The sequence below is a fragment of the Juglans microcarpa x Juglans regia genome, chromosome 1D (assembly GCF_004785595.1).
Source record: "Juglans microcarpa x Juglans regia isolate MS1-56 chromosome 1D, Jm3101_v1.0, whole genome shotgun sequence".
In the NCBI taxonomy this organism is placed as follows: domain Eukaryota; kingdom Viridiplantae; phylum Streptophyta; class Magnoliopsida; order Fagales; family Juglandaceae; genus Juglans; species Juglans microcarpa x Juglans regia.
Genome location: NC_054594.1, coordinates 32326169 through 32345521, shown reverse-complemented (window position 1 = coordinate 32345521; position 19353 = coordinate 32326169). Strand labels below are relative to the sequence as shown.

General features: G+C 35.8%; 1 protein-coding gene across 1 annotated transcript; it reads left to right on the top strand.

The window, feature by feature from the left end:
- Window positions 1-9865: 9865 nt before the first annotated feature.
- LOC121240034 (protein RALF-like 33) lies at window positions 9866-10499 on the top strand. The gene has a single exon (XM_041137480.1). It carries the CDS (start codon window positions 9916-9918, stop codon window positions 10300-10302), a length of 387 nt encoding a protein of 128 aa, XP_040993414.1. The 5' UTR covers window positions 9866-9915; the 3' UTR covers window positions 10303-10499.
- Window positions 10500-19353: the final 8854 nt, after the last annotated feature.

Genomic DNA, 19353 nt, shown 5'->3' with positions numbered 1-19353 from the left:
AGTACCCTTTAGCAACTAATCTTGCTTTGCATTTCTTTAATGAACCATCAGGATTAAGCTTCCTTTTGTAAATCCATCTAACTCCAATGATTTCTTTGCTGTCAGGACAAGGAACAAGCTCCCAAGTATTGTTCTTTTCAATCATCTTAATCTCCTCCTTCATTGCATCAACCCAAACTGATTCTTTTACAGCTGCTGCAAAGCTTTCAGTTTCTAAAGACATATAATTGCAAGATTCATAGATTTCATTCAAATGTCTCAGCCTTCTTGGAGTTGTTTCAGGAGTAGACTGATCTGAGAACTCAAGGTTACTGTCAACCCTTTGTTCTGAAGTTGGAGTTGCTGATTGACTGTCATCATCATTTTCCATTCTTGTCTCAGGTTCTTCAATTACTGGTATGGTAAGTGGCTGAGTTAATTCTTCAGCTTTCTCCCAATTCCAAGTTGAATACTCATCAAACACCACATCCCTACTTGTAACCAGCTGTTGTGATTTTAAGTTGAAGACCCTATATCCTTTGGATTGAGAGCTATATCCAAGGAAGACTCCCTTTGCTAACTTTTCTTCCAATTTGTGTCTTTTTTGTTCAGGGATATGCATATAACAAATGCATCCAAAAACTTTCAGATGCTCAGCAGTAGGTTTGATCCCACTCCAAGCTTCAATGGGAGTTAAATTTTTCACAGCTTTTATAGGACATCTATTCAGGAGATACACAGCTGTGTTAACAGCCTCAGCCCAAAATTTTTTCGGAAGTCCTTTTGCCATTAGCATAGACCTGGCCATCTCCATGACAATCCTATTTTTCCTCTCCGAGACTCCATTTTGTTGTGGAGTATATGCAACAGTCAACTGGTGTTCCAACCCTTCATTTTTGCAAAACTCATCAAACTTTTTAGAGTTAAACTCAGTGCCTCTATCACTTCTCAAAGTTTTGAGTTTTCTACCACTTTGGTTCTCAACAAGCAATTTAAATTTCTTAAAAATTTCAAATGCTTCTGATTTTTCTTTGAGAAATTACACCCAAGTCATTCTAGAAAAATCATCAATAAACAAGATGAAGTACCTGTTTTGACTTTGTGAAGGAGTTCTCATAGGACCACATAAATCTGTATGCACAAGTTCCAAAACTGTTTTGGCTCTCCATGCTTCTCCTTTTGGAAAGGATTCTCTATGTTGTTTCCCCAACATGCAACCTTCACACATGGCCATATTCTGATCCAGAAGAGGTAAGTTTCTCATCATATTTTTTTGATTTAACAACCTTAGTGCATTAAGGTTATAATGTCCAAACCTTTGATGCCATAAGGTAGTTTCATCATTTTTAACCACAAGAGCCTTCGGGTATTGCCAATAAATAGGAAAGTTTCTCCTATTTCCCATCTTCACTTCAACCACCACATGATTGTTGTTCTTTATATCATAAATAGTACACTGATCATCTTCAAAGTGAAGGGAGTATCCATTTTGCATCATCTGTCCAACACTTAGTAGACTTTGATCAAGGCTTGGAACTAGCAACACATAATTTATAAATCTGGTTCCCCTTTTGGTTTCCAAAACTACTGTGCCTTTCCCATTTGCCTCCACCAGATCACCATTTTCGAGTTTGATTTTTACCTTATCAGAATCATCAATTCGAGAAAATAGACTTGAATCCGGTGTCATGTGGTTGCTACAGCCACTATTGAGAAACCATTCCCTTTTTTGTTCAGCAGCCACTTGACAAGCATAAAACAACTGCTCTTCCTTATCCTCTGTGAAATTTGCTTGTTGATTCTTGTCTTTAAACCTACAATCCTTTTCTTCATGGCCAAACTTTTTACAATTTGTACACTGAGATTTACCACGATGAAAGCAATTTTTTTTCCAAGTGATTAGTTTTCTTGCAAATACCACAAGGTTGAAAATTACCTTTTGTAGCAAACTTTTTCTGATGACTCTCTCCATCTTTTGCCTTGCCCTTATACCCCTTTTTGAAATCCTTTTGCTTCTGATTTTTGAGATTGAATTTCAACTGAAATGCATTTTCAAGAGTAGCTTCATTCCTCCTGTCAAGCCTTTGTTCATGTGCTTGCAGAGAACCCATCAGTTCAGTAACTAAAAGTGTAGAGAGATCCCGAGATTCTTCAATGGCAGCAACCATCGAGTCATATTTCTCAGTTAAACTAATGAGGATCTTTTGTACGATTCTCTCATCAGTTATGTCCTCTCCATAAGCCCTCATTTGATTAACTACTTCAATGAGTTTTGAGCAATACTCTTTGGCAATTTAAGAATCTTTTATTTTAAGATTCTCAAGCTCCCTTCTCAACCCTTGAAGCTTAATAGTTTTAACTTTGCTATTTCCTTGAAACTCAAGTTGTAAAATTTTCCATGCTTTTTTAGAAGTTGTAGCTCTCCTTAGTCTTGGAAATATAGATTCACTTACAGCTTGTTGCAGAGTGAATAATGCCTTTGTATCCTTCTGTTTTTCCAGCTTGACCTGACTTGAATCAGAACTACCACCACTTGAGCTTTCACTGACTGTTGGAATTCCAGACTCGATTACATCCCATAGATCAAGAGACAAGAACAAAGTCTTCATTTTTATGCTCCAGTAGTCATAATTTTCACCAGAAAAAATAGGAATTGAAGTGGATGAACTAAGGGCAGCCATTTTTCCCAAGAAGATCGAAACCTGGCTCTGATACCAATTGTTGGTTTTATAAATCAGATTGCAGAAAAATAGTGAAAGCAGGGAAGAAAACAGAGGAGAACTTCAACCAACTATTATTTGATTGATTCTGATGTTCTGCCGTTTACAGTTCACCAAAATACATCTTATATGCCATCTTGAGAAAAACAACAATTAATAACATATTGTTCCAAAGCAGAGTAATAAATTAGATGACTAATAGTAGCAGAAAAATAAATATAGTTTGTATAGAAAATTGCATCAGTCTTCAATAGGATGGCTCACCTTTGACTCGATCACCTTGTCCATGAGATGTGCGCGTGTCACGCTGTTGAATCCCCCTGTGAAAAGAGAATTCGAAACGTATTGCTCTTCGGCTTTGACGGCCACAGACGTGTCCATTGGCTGATTATCCGGCGTCGAAGGCATGTGCATGGTGTAGTTCATGTAGTCCCCCGAAAATTCTCCAGACATGATATCAAGATCTTCTCTTGACAGACTAACATACCGTCCACTTGAAGTTCGTCTTGCAAATTTAACAGTTTGCCCACTAAAATTACGACTGCCTTGAGAACCGTCGGAAGTGCCTCTAGCGCTGTGCATGTTCTTCTTTGATGTTTGGCTGGATTGGGATGCCATTATTAACTTCTGCTATACCAAATTTAATATATGTTCGTTTTTCTTCTTTTATATTTATCGAAGCTTCATTCTCTTTCCCCCACCCCCCCCCCCCCCCCCCCCCCCCCCCCCCCCCCCCCTCCCCTTTTTTTCTTGATAGCTGGTGCTTATAGCATTTGGAAAGAGTAAGGTACGAACCTCTAAATCCTTGAAATCTTTAAGGAACTGCACAAGGCTTCTTACCATAATAGGGAATGCACCATTTGAGACGAGGCATAGTGCCATGACGTACTAGCATTCCGAGGAAGATAAACTTTTCTACGATTAAGCTGCATTTCATTTCAATGACTAGATCATCGAAAATCTGGAGGAAAGCCAAATATGTTTCTAAACAGACTACAACTGAATCCTACATGTGTGGAAAAGCGATGTAATTCGATAATTAAGGTTCTTCACCACCAATGTAGGAAAAACAATGTTGGGCAAGTTAGGAATTTTGATTGGAGAAAGAGAGAGAGAGAGATGTATCATGTACATGGGAACCTAGGAAGAATGAAAGTATGGATTCATGGAGAGAGACCAAGTCCTTGTATGGCTATTTTTAAGGTGCCTCTCCACGAGCTTCAAGGTTTGTGTCTGTGGAGTGGAGTGGAGTGGAGAGAGAAGGGTCAATTGCTTAGTCAAATGCTCAACTTCGAGAATCCTAGCTAGTTATTATAACAAGTATTCTCACATCCTAACATCCCTTTTCTATCTAATTGTCACATACAACACCTCCAAATAAAACCCCAGTTCCTGCTTAATTTCCTATAGCAAAGTTGGAAACATTAACAGTCCAACCACTGGCCCGTTTGAGTCGTGGCCAATGGAGGCCCGAAGAAATTACAGACAAAACATATATAAAGAACTAAATATTTCTAAGTACTTGATGGCGGGTTTATTTACATAGTTCAGATGGACCTAATTAATATCTACCGAACTCAAGAGTCAAATCATCACCAGCATATTCACTATCCTCGTAGTCAAGAGAATAACAGCACTGGATGAGATGTCATATATCAACTCAAAAAGATCTTCGCATCAGTTTTGTCACTCCACAATATAAGGTGCCTTTTATTAAAAAATTACTAGTTTAGAGGGCGAGTTTTGTGGTAGTTTTTACTAGAATTGAATCTATCGAATATGCAATATTGATCCATATATATCATAGGTATCCTGATCTTCTTCTGTATAAATAAATAAATTAATCATTTAATATTGGGTTTCTATTAATCCGACCCAAATTACCTAATCGTTAGATGTTTATAACTATGCTTTGTATACTTTGATTTCCTTAAGATTTTCAGCAGACACAAGGTGGAAGCCATGCTACACCGAAATCAACAGCAATATCAGTGGCTAGTTGATATGACCAAGGGCCGTATTTGTTTGCTTTCTCTAGGGGTGAGCAAAATTTCCGATTTTTCGACTCTGATCGAATTCTGACAAGGTTCCAATTCTTACGGAGTTTCCAGAATTTGGAGTTGGAGCCCATGTGGGCTCCGAACTTAGAACTCCAAACTCCGACTTTTATTTTTTAAAAAAACAATGTCTCAAAACGACGTCATTCCACTTTAAGAGGAACAACGTCGTTTCGCTCAAGCAGATCCAAAATGCAGGGGAAAACTAAACGACGTCGTTCTGCTAAAAAGCGGAATGACGTCTTTTTGTGGAGAAGGGGGTCCAAAACTCAAGACCCCTTCTTCCCCCTACTTTCACACAACAGTTCCCCTTCCCCAATTCCCTTTGTCTCCACAGTCCATGCTATGCTTCGTGAAGTTCACCTCCCCAGTTCCCTGCCATCTGCCGTCACCTGAGGCCGCTGCAAGCCACCTTTCGAAGTTCATCACAAATTGTAAGTCACTTAGCTGCTTCGTTTTTTTTGTAGAATTTTAGGGTTCCAAAATCATTGTATTTAAACATTATGATTTGAAATTTGTGAAATGTGTTTGATTTGTTATTCATTTCAATGATTTGTGGTTTGCATTTCAATGATTTTGATTTTTAGGCTATTAAATTTAAAAATTGAAGGATTTAGGTTTTGGAAACTCGGGTGTTTTTGTTCCAGGTGACGTTCAATCACCCAGATTGTTCGATTAGCCTTCGCTTGAGTGTGGCTCGAGCGAACGTCACACAAAATGTTCAATCGAGCCTTCGCTTTAGTGTGGCTTGAGCGAACATCACACAGATTGTTCGCTCGAGCATTTACTCTAGTATGGCTTGAGCAGACATTTATTTTTTTGTGTTTTATTCATTTTTAAAATCACAAACATGAATAGACATATATGTTTTTCCTTTTTAACATATTTTCAATTTGTAGATAATTTTCATAAAATGTTAAATGACGGTTGTTTGTTAAGTGTTTCACATTATTTGCTCAAATTATGGATGCTACATCATCTCGATGTTATTCTCCATAAGAGGATGACGTACAGCCGTTAGCGTCACCGACAGGTACTTCTGGCTATAGACCCTCATCTAGAGCAACTATCTCATGTACAAGTAGTCGAGTCCCAATAGATCTAGAAGACATTGATATACTTAATGAGGAGGTGGAGTTGATGAATGTTAAGGCCGATCTACCAGCACGACCTAGTAAAAAAAGGCCGTAAACATAGGAACATTTCACCAAAGTTCCCAGTGATCGTGAGAACCCGCATGCTCGATGTCATTATTGTGGGCAACTATGCGGTTGTCATTCGAAGGAACAAGGCACATCAGTATTAATAACACATCTTACGGGCTGCCATCGGTATAAGATAGACAAATGACTGGTGGCAACTGATCAGGCGATTCACTGATGAGATACCTTTTACCATGGTTGACAAGGCAGACTTTCACAAATTTGTGCATATTTTAGAGCCATGATTTCCCATACCTTCACGGTATACTATGATGCACGATTGTTAGAAGAGACATGCCAAGGAGAAGGCAGCGATGAAGGAAATGTTTATCACCATTGGCCAAAGAGTGGCATTTATGACTAATATATGGACCTCCATACAGAATGTGGGCTACATGTGTATCACATCCCATTTTATTGACAGTGAGTAGAAGTTACAAAAGTGGATTATCGGTTTCAAAGAAATTGTTGATCACAAGGAGTCATCAATTGGCAAGGAGATGGATGACTGTATAAAGGATTAGGGGATCAGAAAAGTGATTTGTATCATGGTTGACAATGACAGTGTAAATGACATTGTCATTGATTAGTTCGGCGGAATATGACGGTAAAGGAGGATATCATTCGTGAGAACCAATTTATCCATGTTCGATGTTGTGCCCATATCATCAACCTCATAGTTTCTAAAAGGTTCAAGGAGGTTGATGATTCCATTATTAAAGTCTGGAATCTTGTGAGATATGTGAGAGTTTCCCCCCAACGGCTCCGCCAGTTTAAGGCAATAGCCGAATAACTTGAGATCATATCTTCCAGTATGTTACAACTGGATGTTTCGACTCGATGGAACTCTACATATATGATGTTGGATGTAGCGCAAAAGTACCAAATAACATTCGAGCAGATGGAGGTCGAGGATAGGGATATGAGGCATGCTTTGTTGGAGTCAGTTGGGGGAAGAATGAGGCTTGGTGCGCAAGACACAGTTGATTGGGCAAATGTCAGGTATTTTGTTCAATTTTTGAAATTATTTTATAACATAACTATGCGGATATCTGGGACAAAATATCCTACTACGAATATGTACTTCGATGAGCTCTCGAGACTTTATGACCACTTGTAAGAGAGTTGTACTAATAGTGTGGGTTTATTAAATGCAATGACTATAAGGATAAAATACAAATATAATAAATATTGGGGATGTGGAGAAGATAAATAGATTATTATTTGTAGTTGCAATCCTTGACCCCCGATATAAGTTGGCGATTGTAGAAGATTGGATTAGGGACGTCCTCAGTGATGAGGACTCTGATTAGTTTATTAGATCGTTTAAATGTGATATTGATGATTTATATAATCATTACAATAGTAGTGGTCATTCTTCAACCGAAGGTGATAGCTTCTCATGTCTGACCGGCTCGACATCTTCTTGGGCTGACACACATGCACAATGTTCAAATTTATTGTGGTGACGACAGTATTATCAAAATCATGAATCGATGAATATTATGTAGTGTAAATCTGAGGTTGAGCATTACTTTATGGAAGATGTCGAGGCACCTAATGATACATTCCCGATATTAACTTGGTGGAAGGTAAGTTCTAGCAAGTTTTCAGTCCTTTCCTGAATAGCGATGGATGTACTAGTCATTCCTATCGCTATGGTTGCATCTAAGTTGACGTTTAGCACCGGAGCTTGTGTCTTGGATGCTTATTGGAGTTCATTATCTCCACCACCATTGATATGAATCCGTATAAATGGAATCCCTTGAACCTACAATCAATTTAAAAACTCACACAAGAAAGTCAAAATCAAGTCCATGGATGAATAACCTAGATCCGTTGAGAACTCATTTCAAGAACCTAGATTATATTAAAATCTAGACCCGTTGAAGAACCTGTCTCAAGAACCCAGAATACAAGGAGGAACGCCACAATGGTTGTGATGTACATTTGATAAATTCAAAAGTTTAATCAAGAACAAGAGGAGTAAACTCAACTCACAATGAATAAATTTATCAAATTTCATAAAACTGCTTAAAATAAAGCTACAAAGAGTATTTAAACTAAAACCTAATTAAAACCCGAGTCAAAATAAAGCCCTTTCTTCCAAAAATACCCTTGGATGAATAGTGCCGTTGTTACAGTAACTCGATATAGTACCTATTTAAACCCTAGTTCCTAAAAGTAACTTTCCAAATAAGCCATTGGCCAAAATACAAGGTCTTCCCAAAAAGCCTAGTTCATAAGAAATAAGACATATGTGGGTGAAGCATCCTCAAACTCAATTATTGTAGATTAATTCTTATAACTAATAAAATAATCCCTTTTAATTAAATAAGCAAGTCTAAGGCCTTCAATCACATAAACATATGACTGAGACGGACGCACCATGAGATGATCCCTTTATTAGTGAGAAACTAAATTCTGGAAATTATAGTCATGCAAAACTCGTCAGAAGTAGAAGTGGATGTGAGTTCATAATGTGTCCTATTTTATGTCATATTTCACTTGCTAATTGTTTAGAAGTCTATAATTAAATGACTAAAATAAAGATAGTGCATCTGATTGATAAAACTTCATGTAGAAAAATTAGAAATCATTATTGAGTCATTGACTTAAATGTGTGGACTGTCAAGACTGATGCAATGGATTGTGTCTATTTCATATATGAATGAAATCTATGATATTATGAATATTTTGGTACTGTAAATTTAAATTTATTACGATCTGTAGTTTTAAATATAAATTTATCATTTGCGATTTGTAGTTTAATTTAGTCATTGTATTTAAGTTTTAGTTTTTTAACTTATTTTTTATAGTATTTTTTAATTTTTTAATTTTTTTTACATTATTTTATTTTTTTTAAATATTTTTAAACAGGGATGAACCAATCTGAATTTCAAATTGGGCATTAGATATTAGGCCGTAGGTCCAAACCCGATCGGAGCTTCAAGCTCCGAACTCTAATCAGAGTCTGAGCAGTTTTTGACCTCCAACCCTAATCAGGATTAGAAGTCAGAGGTGAGTACTTCGACTCCGTCGAAGTCGGAACCCACCCTTAATTTTATCCGAGTACTCTTCAAGTGGTTCAGGTGGGAGGTCTTAATTAACTTTAAGGCTGGCGGGCTTTGGGGAATTTGTCCCACAATTATGATAATCACATTCTAGAACCTCCTTTATGTAGGACGATATTAACATGATTTCAAAAGTAAAAAATAAAATTCATTGAGTTGATAATAACCATGTTTACATCAAATGATGACGGGTTAAATGGCTGACAAAGTGCGGATTAAATAGTTTAGTGTACGGATATATTATACGGATTTAGTGTTAGTGTACGGATACATAGTATTTTCATCTTATAATAAGATGACATATAATTAAAAATACAATAAGATTAAGATTCAATAAAAAAAAAAAATAATATTTATAAGGCTTATCTGATAAAAATAAATCTCTTTTAATAAGACGACATTTGATGAAAATGCCACTTGGAACCGAGATCAGTAATTACCAAATTTTATAAATGCAGAAAAGGATGGATAAAACTGGCGGCCCATAGATTTTATTGAACTATAAAATGCTCAACTTTTTGAATTTCTTTTCTGGAAAGGGACTGTTATTTGATTCGCAGAAGGAATCATTTGGCGTTTTCCCAATCGTCAGACTCACGCATTTGCTGTCCACTAACTGGCCTCTCTATTAAAACAGTTCATAATTCTTTTGAAAAAATCTACCTATTAATAAGGTCCAAAAGCTTGATTAGTGGCCCTAGTGGGTGTCCACAAAGACATCCTTAGATTACAAGCAAACCCCCCCGAAGTCAAGTGTTACTTCCCGTAATTATTTCTAAACACAGTGGCGTTTTCTCTCCAGCCGTCACTTATAATCCCAAACCTACCCTCATTCCCAGCATAAGCACTAAACAGCATCTCTCTCTCTCTCTCTCTCTCGAAAATGGAACGCGCAAACCCCTGCGGTTTTCTCGTGATATGTGCGATCCTGGCCGCCCATTTGACGCTCTGCTCATCCTCGCCCATCGATTCCTTCGGTGGTGGTGACCACCGCCAGCTGGGCTTCTTCCCGATGAAATCGGAGTGCCGCGGCTCGATCGCCGAGTGCCTGATGTCTGGTGGGTACGAGGAATTGGACTCGGAGTTCGCGATGGATTCGGAGAGCAACCGCCGCATTCTGGCCACGAGGCAGTACATAAGCTACGGTGCGCTGAGGAGGAACAGTGTTCCCTGCTCTCGACGTGGCGCGTCCTACTACAATTGCCGACCCGGAGCACAGGCCAATCCCTACCGTCGCGGGTGCAGTACCATCACTCGCTGCAGACGCTAATTTTTCTACTCTATTTTTTTTTTCTTTTATTTTTCAGTTTCACTCCCTTTTTTAGCCTTTTATTTTCCCTTATATATATGTGTGGGTTTCGATTGGGCTTGTGTATTACTGTTACTGTTATACTTAACGAAGCAAGTGATTTGAATAAGGATTATTGTACCTCTTATTACACAAATGATGATTTTCTTATCTGCTTCTGTCGGTATTGTTATTTATCATCATCGTAGATATTCCGGGGTTTGATTTTCATGTTTATTTATTCGAATTCTAGAGACAAAATCCTGATGATTCCGGTAAGAAATGTGAGGTCGATAACCGTTGTGTTGGGTCTGTGTTGTCGGTATAATAAGCTATTCTTTTTTATTCTTTTTTAATTTTCCTTCTTTAAAATTTAAATACACATGTTTATAAGGCGAGTAATTTTATACATTATACTTTTATCCTATTTATTATAAATGAATCATATTATTCAATAGAAAATAAGATGGGGGCTCGTCCTTCTCAGGAATAGGGGTGAGCAGTAGCATCGACTTAGTCGGATTCCCCTTAATTCCGATTTCGATATAATTTCGATTTTATCGGAATGAAGTTGGATTTGAAGTTCCAGTTTTGGCATCATTTTACCTTCATATTTAGCCTATTTAAAAAAAACCAAAACTATGAACTTTTAAATTATAATTTTTTAAAAAAATTTAAAATTAAAACTAAATCATTTATCATTTTTACGAATATTTAACTTATTTTTATATTAGACTTATAATATAGTAATTATATTTTAATAAATTAGAATATATGTTAATAATTTATTATACTAAACTTATTTAAATATTAGTTTTTAATTTATTTCTATACTTGATTATATTTGATAGTAATACTATGATGTTTATAGATAGTTATTATTTTATAATAATTAACTCATATTAATATATTTTTAAATTTAACTATATAAGTTTTAATTATATAATTATATTAATATATATGATAAGAGTAATTCTATAGACAACTGTGAAGTGCGTAAATGTCTCGTAATCGTTTTAAAAAATTGTGAGATTCATTATTAAAAAATTAATTTTTTTATGTAGATTTTATGTTATATTCATTTTTTTTAAAACAGTTATGCGGCTGTTGTACAATTTAGAGTTATAAATATCTTTTCTCATATGATAAATATACAGATAAACATATATTTTTATAATATATATACAATTTTAGAGTCGTATTTGTAATCAGATTCAGAATCAGAGTCGGTTCAGTGATATTTTCGACTCTACTGAAAAATTAAAAAAAAAAAATTGACTCCGATTCCCATTTTGTTTCGTTTAAATCAGAGCAGAGCTAAGCTAGATCCAGAATAAAATTTTCGAATTTTTAATCATCCTCAAAAATCCCATTCCATATTCGAGCCGAGATTCCCGGTAAGGTGATTAGCTTATCCAAATCTAATCAGGGAGAGTTTAGGCAATTTTCGGCCAACCTAAGCCAGGCTGAAATGGCATGAAATAAATAATGCTTTTTCGGGAATGTTATTTCCCATTCCCCTGCCAACTAGAGCCAGGCCCACACGAACATGCAAGGAATCAACAGCAATGGATGTCAATCCCACCACACCATATGGCATCCATAGATGTCTTTGTCAAATTCATCTAATTCAACATCAGAATTCAGGACCCAACTTAGTGGTGGGCCCCGAGTCCATTTCTCCTTTTTTTGTTTTTTTAATTCTTTTGAAAAATGTACTTCTTATAAAGTATGTGGCATACAGAGATGTATTCACCTAAACGCGGTTCCTAGTACATCAATCTATATATTTTAAAGAAAAAGAAATCATGCCCACAACTTTCTGGTCGTGGTGCAAGGTTGTCAATAGCACGGATCATTGCACCTATCTACAGAATATAATCTGCCCAGAAAAAATAAAATATCATCGACATAAAGGCCAGACATATCACCATTGAGAATTTGGGAAGATCATCGACTTCTTTCAGTTCCACAGCATGTAAAAGTAGAAAGAAGCAGGTATTACAAATGATAGAGACACCCATTTCTTTCATAAAAAAACTTAAAAAAGGAGTGAGATAATTCTTTATAGAATTTCTTAATATGTCCTCTCACGGGTAGGCTAGTATTCCGGTATCATCACCGTAGATAGGAGTCTATTATCGATTATAGATTAATTTGACTCTGATATTATACAGAAATATTAATTTTTTGCTATAAAAAATTTAATAAGAAGGATACGATAACTTCTTAAAAAACATACAATGCTGAATCATCGGCTGGCTCCGTAAATTCTAGCTTCGGCTTGAAAGGGATTGAAGGAGAAGGCGAGCCCTCCACTCCAATTTCTTCTTTGAGCTTATCGATGATATGCTCTATCTCATCAATCCTGTTACCCATCTCATCAAGTACATTACAGTCAAAGAAATCAAAATATCATTTCGTGCCAATTATTATCAAGTCCCCCTTGGGGAAGGTAACCTGACATATTTCCCACTCTCTTTAACAGTCGCAATAATACATATCGAACTAAAATTGTTCCAGACTAATTTTCCGTGTATTTAAAAAAAAAAAAAATTCAGTAGCAGTAAGCAGACGAACAATAGTTTACTGAAAAAATTATAAGAAAATGTGGATTTGTCTCTTCTTTCATTGATATGTGAGTTTTGGCACGGTAAAATGTTTCGCTATTAAAGGGCAGCCCCGAATGCAAAAGCCCCAAAGGATGATACCATGGAAGAGAAGTCTGCAACCAAAAAAAAAAAAAAAAAAAGGAACTAATGCAAGTTTCCAGATCATTCTTGATGACGGCAAATCTTGAAAGATCTCATTTCAGCTGGTGGAGGTGAAGTTCATCGTGAGCAGCCTCGATGGATTAGTCAAAATTAAATGATGCTTTTGATGAATGTAAGATGAATTTAGTTTTTAACTATTTTATTCACATAAGTTTTCACATTAGAATAGTTATTTTATTATTATATAATAATAAAATAATATAAGATGAATTTAATTTTAACTATTTACCATATTGAATTATCCATTTATTCATTATATAGTAATGAGTAATTAATAATTAAAAAATATTTATTTTTTAATTATTAATTTATTTTATTTTATCATATTTTATTAATTATTATTTTATTTTATTTTATCATATTAGAAAAATCTACGGTATGTTGCAGCTCCACATTGGGAAAGAATTTTTTGGTTTATTGAGAGGGAAGTGGTAGTCGTGAGAAAGAAAGAAAGAGAAAAAATGATAAAATATAGATTTGATGTATGTACAGTCACCTTCAAGTTTGGAAATAATTTTGGAAGTCACTGTAGCTAAATTTTATGTGCATTCCAATTAGCTAATATAATGTGAGCTGAATTTTATCCAAATAACTCTCAACATCTATTTTTTTGACATTTGGCTAATACATTAAGACTGCTCTAATTACATTGTTTGTGAGAGATGCTAGACAATTTTTTTAAGACAACTTTGACTGACATATCTCCCATAAATTAGGATTGTTCATCCGGCCTGGATTTTTTCTCGGCCCAGTCCGGAACCCAGAAAATCGGGTTCCAGTTTCAGGTTTCAGCCTGGATCAAACCCGGGCCGGAACCTGGGTTGAAAAACCAAGACCAACTTGGTCCGAGTACGAGTTTGAAACCCAGTACCTGGATCTTTTTTATTTTTTATTTTTAAAATCTGTATCAAAATGACGCCTATCTCCCATAAATTAGGACTATTCATCCGGCTTGGGTTTTTTCCCGGCCTAGTCCGAAACCCAGAAAATCGGGTTCCAGTTTCGGGTTTCAACCCGGATCAAACCCGAGCCAGATCCTAGGTTGAAAAACCAAGAACAATTCGGTCCGAGTACGGGTTTGAAACCCTGTACCTGGATCTTTTTATTTTTTATTTTTTAAATCTGTATCAAAACGACGCATACCAGTTATACACTTCCCTCTCCCTCTCTCTCTCTCTCTCTCTCTCTCTCTCTCTCTCTCTCTCTCTCTCTCTCGTTACGTTGTGGCTAGAGAAAACTAAGAAACCCTAAGTCCCTGCCTCCATCATCTTGACCCCGCGAGCCGTGACCCCATCACCGTCGCTGGTCCATCGTCGCCACATCTCCGTTGCTGCATCTCTGTTGCCGTTGGCCTTTCCCTCTAAGGCGTTGTTCACTTGTTTGGGTACTCTCTCTCTCTCCCTATAACTATAATTCTGTGTGTGAGGAATGGATGGGTGTTGGTTAATAATCGGAGTTAATAGGTGTTGGTTTCTGTGGCTTGTGGGCTCTAAACCTCTGCTTTTCTTTTTAGATTTGTATTGTTTTGTATATCTTTTATTTGTTGTTGAGTAGAGTATTGGACCCACAGTTTTAAATTTCGTACCGTACCGGCCGGTACGGTCGAAATTTTTCGTTTCGGGCGTCCGGCCGGTACAGGTACTATACTTGTTCCGTACCGGCCAAAATACCGGCCGTACCGGCCGGTACCGGTCATACCGGCCTAAATTTCGGCCTGTACCGGCCTATATTTCGGCCGGTACCGGCCGATATTTCGGCCTGTGTTTTTTTTTTTTTTCATTTTTTCAAACTACAAACTTATTTTTTAACCCTCAATTCAGACTAGACTATTTATAATTTATATATATATATGTATTTGTATATAATTTATTTATATATAGACTATTATTTTAGAATATAATTTTTATATATATTTATATATATAATTTATTTATAAATCGACTATCCCGAAATGTTATCCCGAAACGCTATCCCGAAACGTTATCCCGAAACGCTATCCTGAAACGGTACCGGTACCGAAATATTTCGTTCCAGTGCCTTGACTGGTACAGTGTCCGGTACGGTATTCAAAACATTGATTGGACCTCCCTTAGATTTCTGGGTTTGGCTTTGCTTGTTTGGGTTTCTGGACCTCCATATCGTTCATGAGTACGTATATATATGAATTTGTAAATAAACTAGATTTACACAAACTTTAATTTAGTAAGAATAAACTGAATAGCATCTTAGGATGACTTTTAGGACGTCTTTTTGTCATGTCTAAGCTCTAATCTTTATGCTGGAGTCTTCCAACCCTTTTGTCCATATATACACAATAATCTATCCATTTCATTCCACTTTTATCCAAGCAATAAAAAAAAACACCTAGTAACTAGTCGGTGGTTTAGGAACATTTTACTAAAGTACAACCTATTGACCATGATAACTCAAAAGCTCAGTGTAATTATTGCGCTAAGCTATACAGTTGCCACTACAAAAATGACACTTCATCTATGATACACTACCTCCAGAATGTATGTAAAACTTCTCCTTTTAGATTTAAAGGAGTTGAAAAAAGTCAATCATCTAGTGTTAAAGAGGGATGCAGAGGGAAGAGTGTGTAGCCCATAAAGTCTAGTGAAGTATGATGCAGAAAAACTTAAGGTGTCAACCGCTAAGTTTTTTATTAGGTGTGAATTGCCTTTTAGGCTTGTAGAGAACGAAGGGTTTGTTGAGTACGTGGCTAATTTAGAGTCTTGATTTACTTTGCCATCCCGAATTACTTCAAAAATTGATTGTATTAAGCTGTATAACAAAGAGAAGATACAACTAAAAAAAATGTTAGATGGTCAAAGAATCTCTCTAACCGCCGATACCTGGACATCAGTGCAAAATATGAACTACATGTGCATTATTGCACATTTTATTGATTGCAACTGGGAATTATACAAAAAAATAATAAAGTTTTGCCAAATTCCCAACCATAGGGGCGAAACTATTGGGAGGGTGTTAGACTTGGGGTTGCATGATTGAGAGATTAATAAGATCTTGACCATCACAGTTGATAACGCCTCCTTCAATGATGTTGTTGTTGATTACATGAGGGGGAGAATAAAGGATAGTGATTGTACTATATTGGGTGGTGAGTTTCTTCACATGCAGTGTGCTGCCCATATATTGAATTTGATTGTTATGGATGGCTTGAGAGATATTTATGAGTTTGTAACAAGGATTAGAGATGCCTTCAGATATGTGAAGTCTTCACCGTCGAGGTTTGCCAAGTTCAAGGCTTGTCCGGCAAAGGAAAATATTAGTAAGAGGATGATTTGCTTGGATGTTCCTACTAGATGGAACTTCACATATTTGATGTTGAGTACCACTGAAAAATACAAACAAGCCTTTGAACACTATTATATGTGTGTGATAGTAAATTCGTGAACCCCACTGTTGATGATTGGAAAAAAGCACATATTTTTGTAGAGTTGCTGAAAATATTTTATGATGTTACATTGAACATTTCTGGTTATTTGTATGTGACGACTAATGTATACTTCCAAGAACTATGCACAATTGAAGATATATTAAATGATATGTGCAATAGTCATGATATTATCACTAGGACCATAGGCATAAATATGAAAAGTAAGTATGAAAGGTATTGGGGTAACACATATAGGTTCAACTTGATGATATATGTTGCTTTTGTGCTTAATCCACGATATAAAATGATAGCAATGAAGTTTTGGTTGAAACAGTGCAAAGGGGATGAGTTGGCAGATAGGATGGAAGCCAAGGTTAAACTCTTGTTAAGCCGCTTGATTGAGCAGTATAACAAATTTCGTGTGGGTAGTGGGCGGAGCTCTAATGTGGCTCAAAGGAGGCCAAGCACTACTTCTACTTCTACTACTACCTCGACTAAATTTGATATCAGGTTAGAGAAATACCTTCAGGAGTAAGGGCTTTTGGAGTTTAGATCAAAACTAGATCGGTATTTTTCGGAGGGGTGTGCACAAAAATCACCCAATTTTGATATTTTGGATTGGTGGAGAGTTAATGCCACCAATTATCCTGTCCATGCTGAGGTAGCATGTGATATGTTAGCCACCCTCATTTCCACTGTTGCCTCAGAGTCCGCATTTAGTACTGGAGGATGCATCTTGGATCCTTTTAGGAGTTCATTGTCTCCAGAGACTGTCGAAGCCCTCATTTGCACTCAAAATTTGTTAAGGACCAAACTTGTCGACATCCGGGAGTTGGAAGAATATGTACAATCGATGGACCTTGAAGGTAAGTTTGAAACTTGAAATATTTTTTTTAATATCTATCTATCTTGGTTTATTATCTATCTAACTCATTTTTAATATTTTTTTAGATGATCATCTAGCTTCATCTTCAACAGAGGCTACTGTGAGTCTCTCTTCCCATTCATGCTGATCTAGTGTAAGGGCTTTCTTCTTGTATAATCTAGAGGCCACAACTATTTATGATGTTTAGAAAATGATTATCATTGCTTCTATTTTGTTCTTTCCCGGATCTTGAATGTTGTTATTTCTTAGTTTTGCTACCTTTTGCCAACCTAACAGCTTAAAGCATCTTTTCATTGCCCTTTCATCCACTTGTTGACTCTAAATCTAGTTGGGATTGAGCTCAGCATTTAGAGCTGTTAGCTCCAAATGCTCAAAGCCTTCTAATCCATAATGATGGAGACAGTGGTGGGGTTGGAGGAAAATGGACTTGAGAGAGGTTTGATTGAGAATCCATTCATGCATGAAACTGAGATGCCATTGTCATTGTGGTTCTGTGCAGGGTTTTCCACTTCCTTTATAGCATCGGAGGCTTAGTGTGTTTGTTTGCTGATGCTCTTTTTGAGAGTTTAGAATTGTGACTTCTCTTATGGGGAGTGAAGGAAACTTGGTGAGAGAATAAAATTGCTACAAACAAGCAGATTTTTAGAGTTTTATTTTTTTCAAGTTTATGTACACCTATTATATTGCTTCTAGTTTGTACAAGTTGTAACAAATGCTCATTTCCCATATGGCGTCTAACAGCATCAAATACTAGTTTTTGATTCAGCCAAGAGATCTCGTCAAAACTATTATCCTGTGATTGTTGGAAGAAGAGCTAATTGATGGAAAAATTTCTGATTTTTTACAAACAATTTGTTGTGTATTAGAGTTTGATTAAAACAATGTATGTGTTTTGTAATGTTCTTAGCAAATTAGTTCAAACAATGTAATATGTAGTTGGTTGCATCTTGTATGTCACATGCATTTTGCATGATGAATATTGATTTTTTTTTTTTTTACATGCATTTAGTTAAAAATTTAATTAATTATTTATAGGCTTATGCTGTATTAAGAAGTAAGACTAAAAGAGATTTATATTGGTTTTCTATTGAGAATATGATTTGAAATTCGAAATGGAGACAATATTTGAAGTCCAATTAATAATAAAAAAAATTAGGGTTCAATCTGGAACCCAAATTTCTGGGTTTCAAAAAACCTGGATTGACCCAGGTCTGTCCTGGACCAAGCTAGTCCGGGTTCCGTCCCTGTCCGAGTATACCCAGGTTGGAACTCAAATGAACACCCCTACCATAAATGTTCTAATCATTATGTTGACTCTTGACAACAGTTGCACCACTATTTTTTCAATCATCACTGTTTTGCCAAAGATCGGCTCATTTGTGTGAATTTTAAAGATTTCTTTGAATAGTACTCAGATGATTTGACTTGAAACTTTTTAGTTAATTTTAAAAAAAGTATGTGGATTTTGTTGTACAGATATGTTTTGATGTAAAGATAAAAATAAATGTTTTTAACTTTTTGAGAAAGGAAAATGTGGTGGGTCTCACCATGATTGAAAAGTTTATGTAATTATGAATTTATATTTCAATGTATAAATTAATTTCGAAAATAGAGAAAAACAATTTAGAAATTACATTGTCAATTTGAAAAATTAGTTTGTAAATGTGATAATTAAAAATAAATTTCGTTCATAAAGGAAAATAAAACCAAAATTACACTTTTAATTAGAAAATCTATTTTATTTATATTTTAATGTGTAAAATAATTTCAAAAATTCATAAATCAATTTTAAAAATTACAATATCAATTCAAAAAATTTGTTTGGTTTATATAATAATGTATAAATAAATTTGGTCCATAAAGGAAAATAAAATGGAAATTGCACTGTTAATTACGAAAGTTTTGTTTATATTTATTCTCAAACACATGTTGCTTTGTAATTTATTCTCAAACACATCCACCGTCTTTTGCTT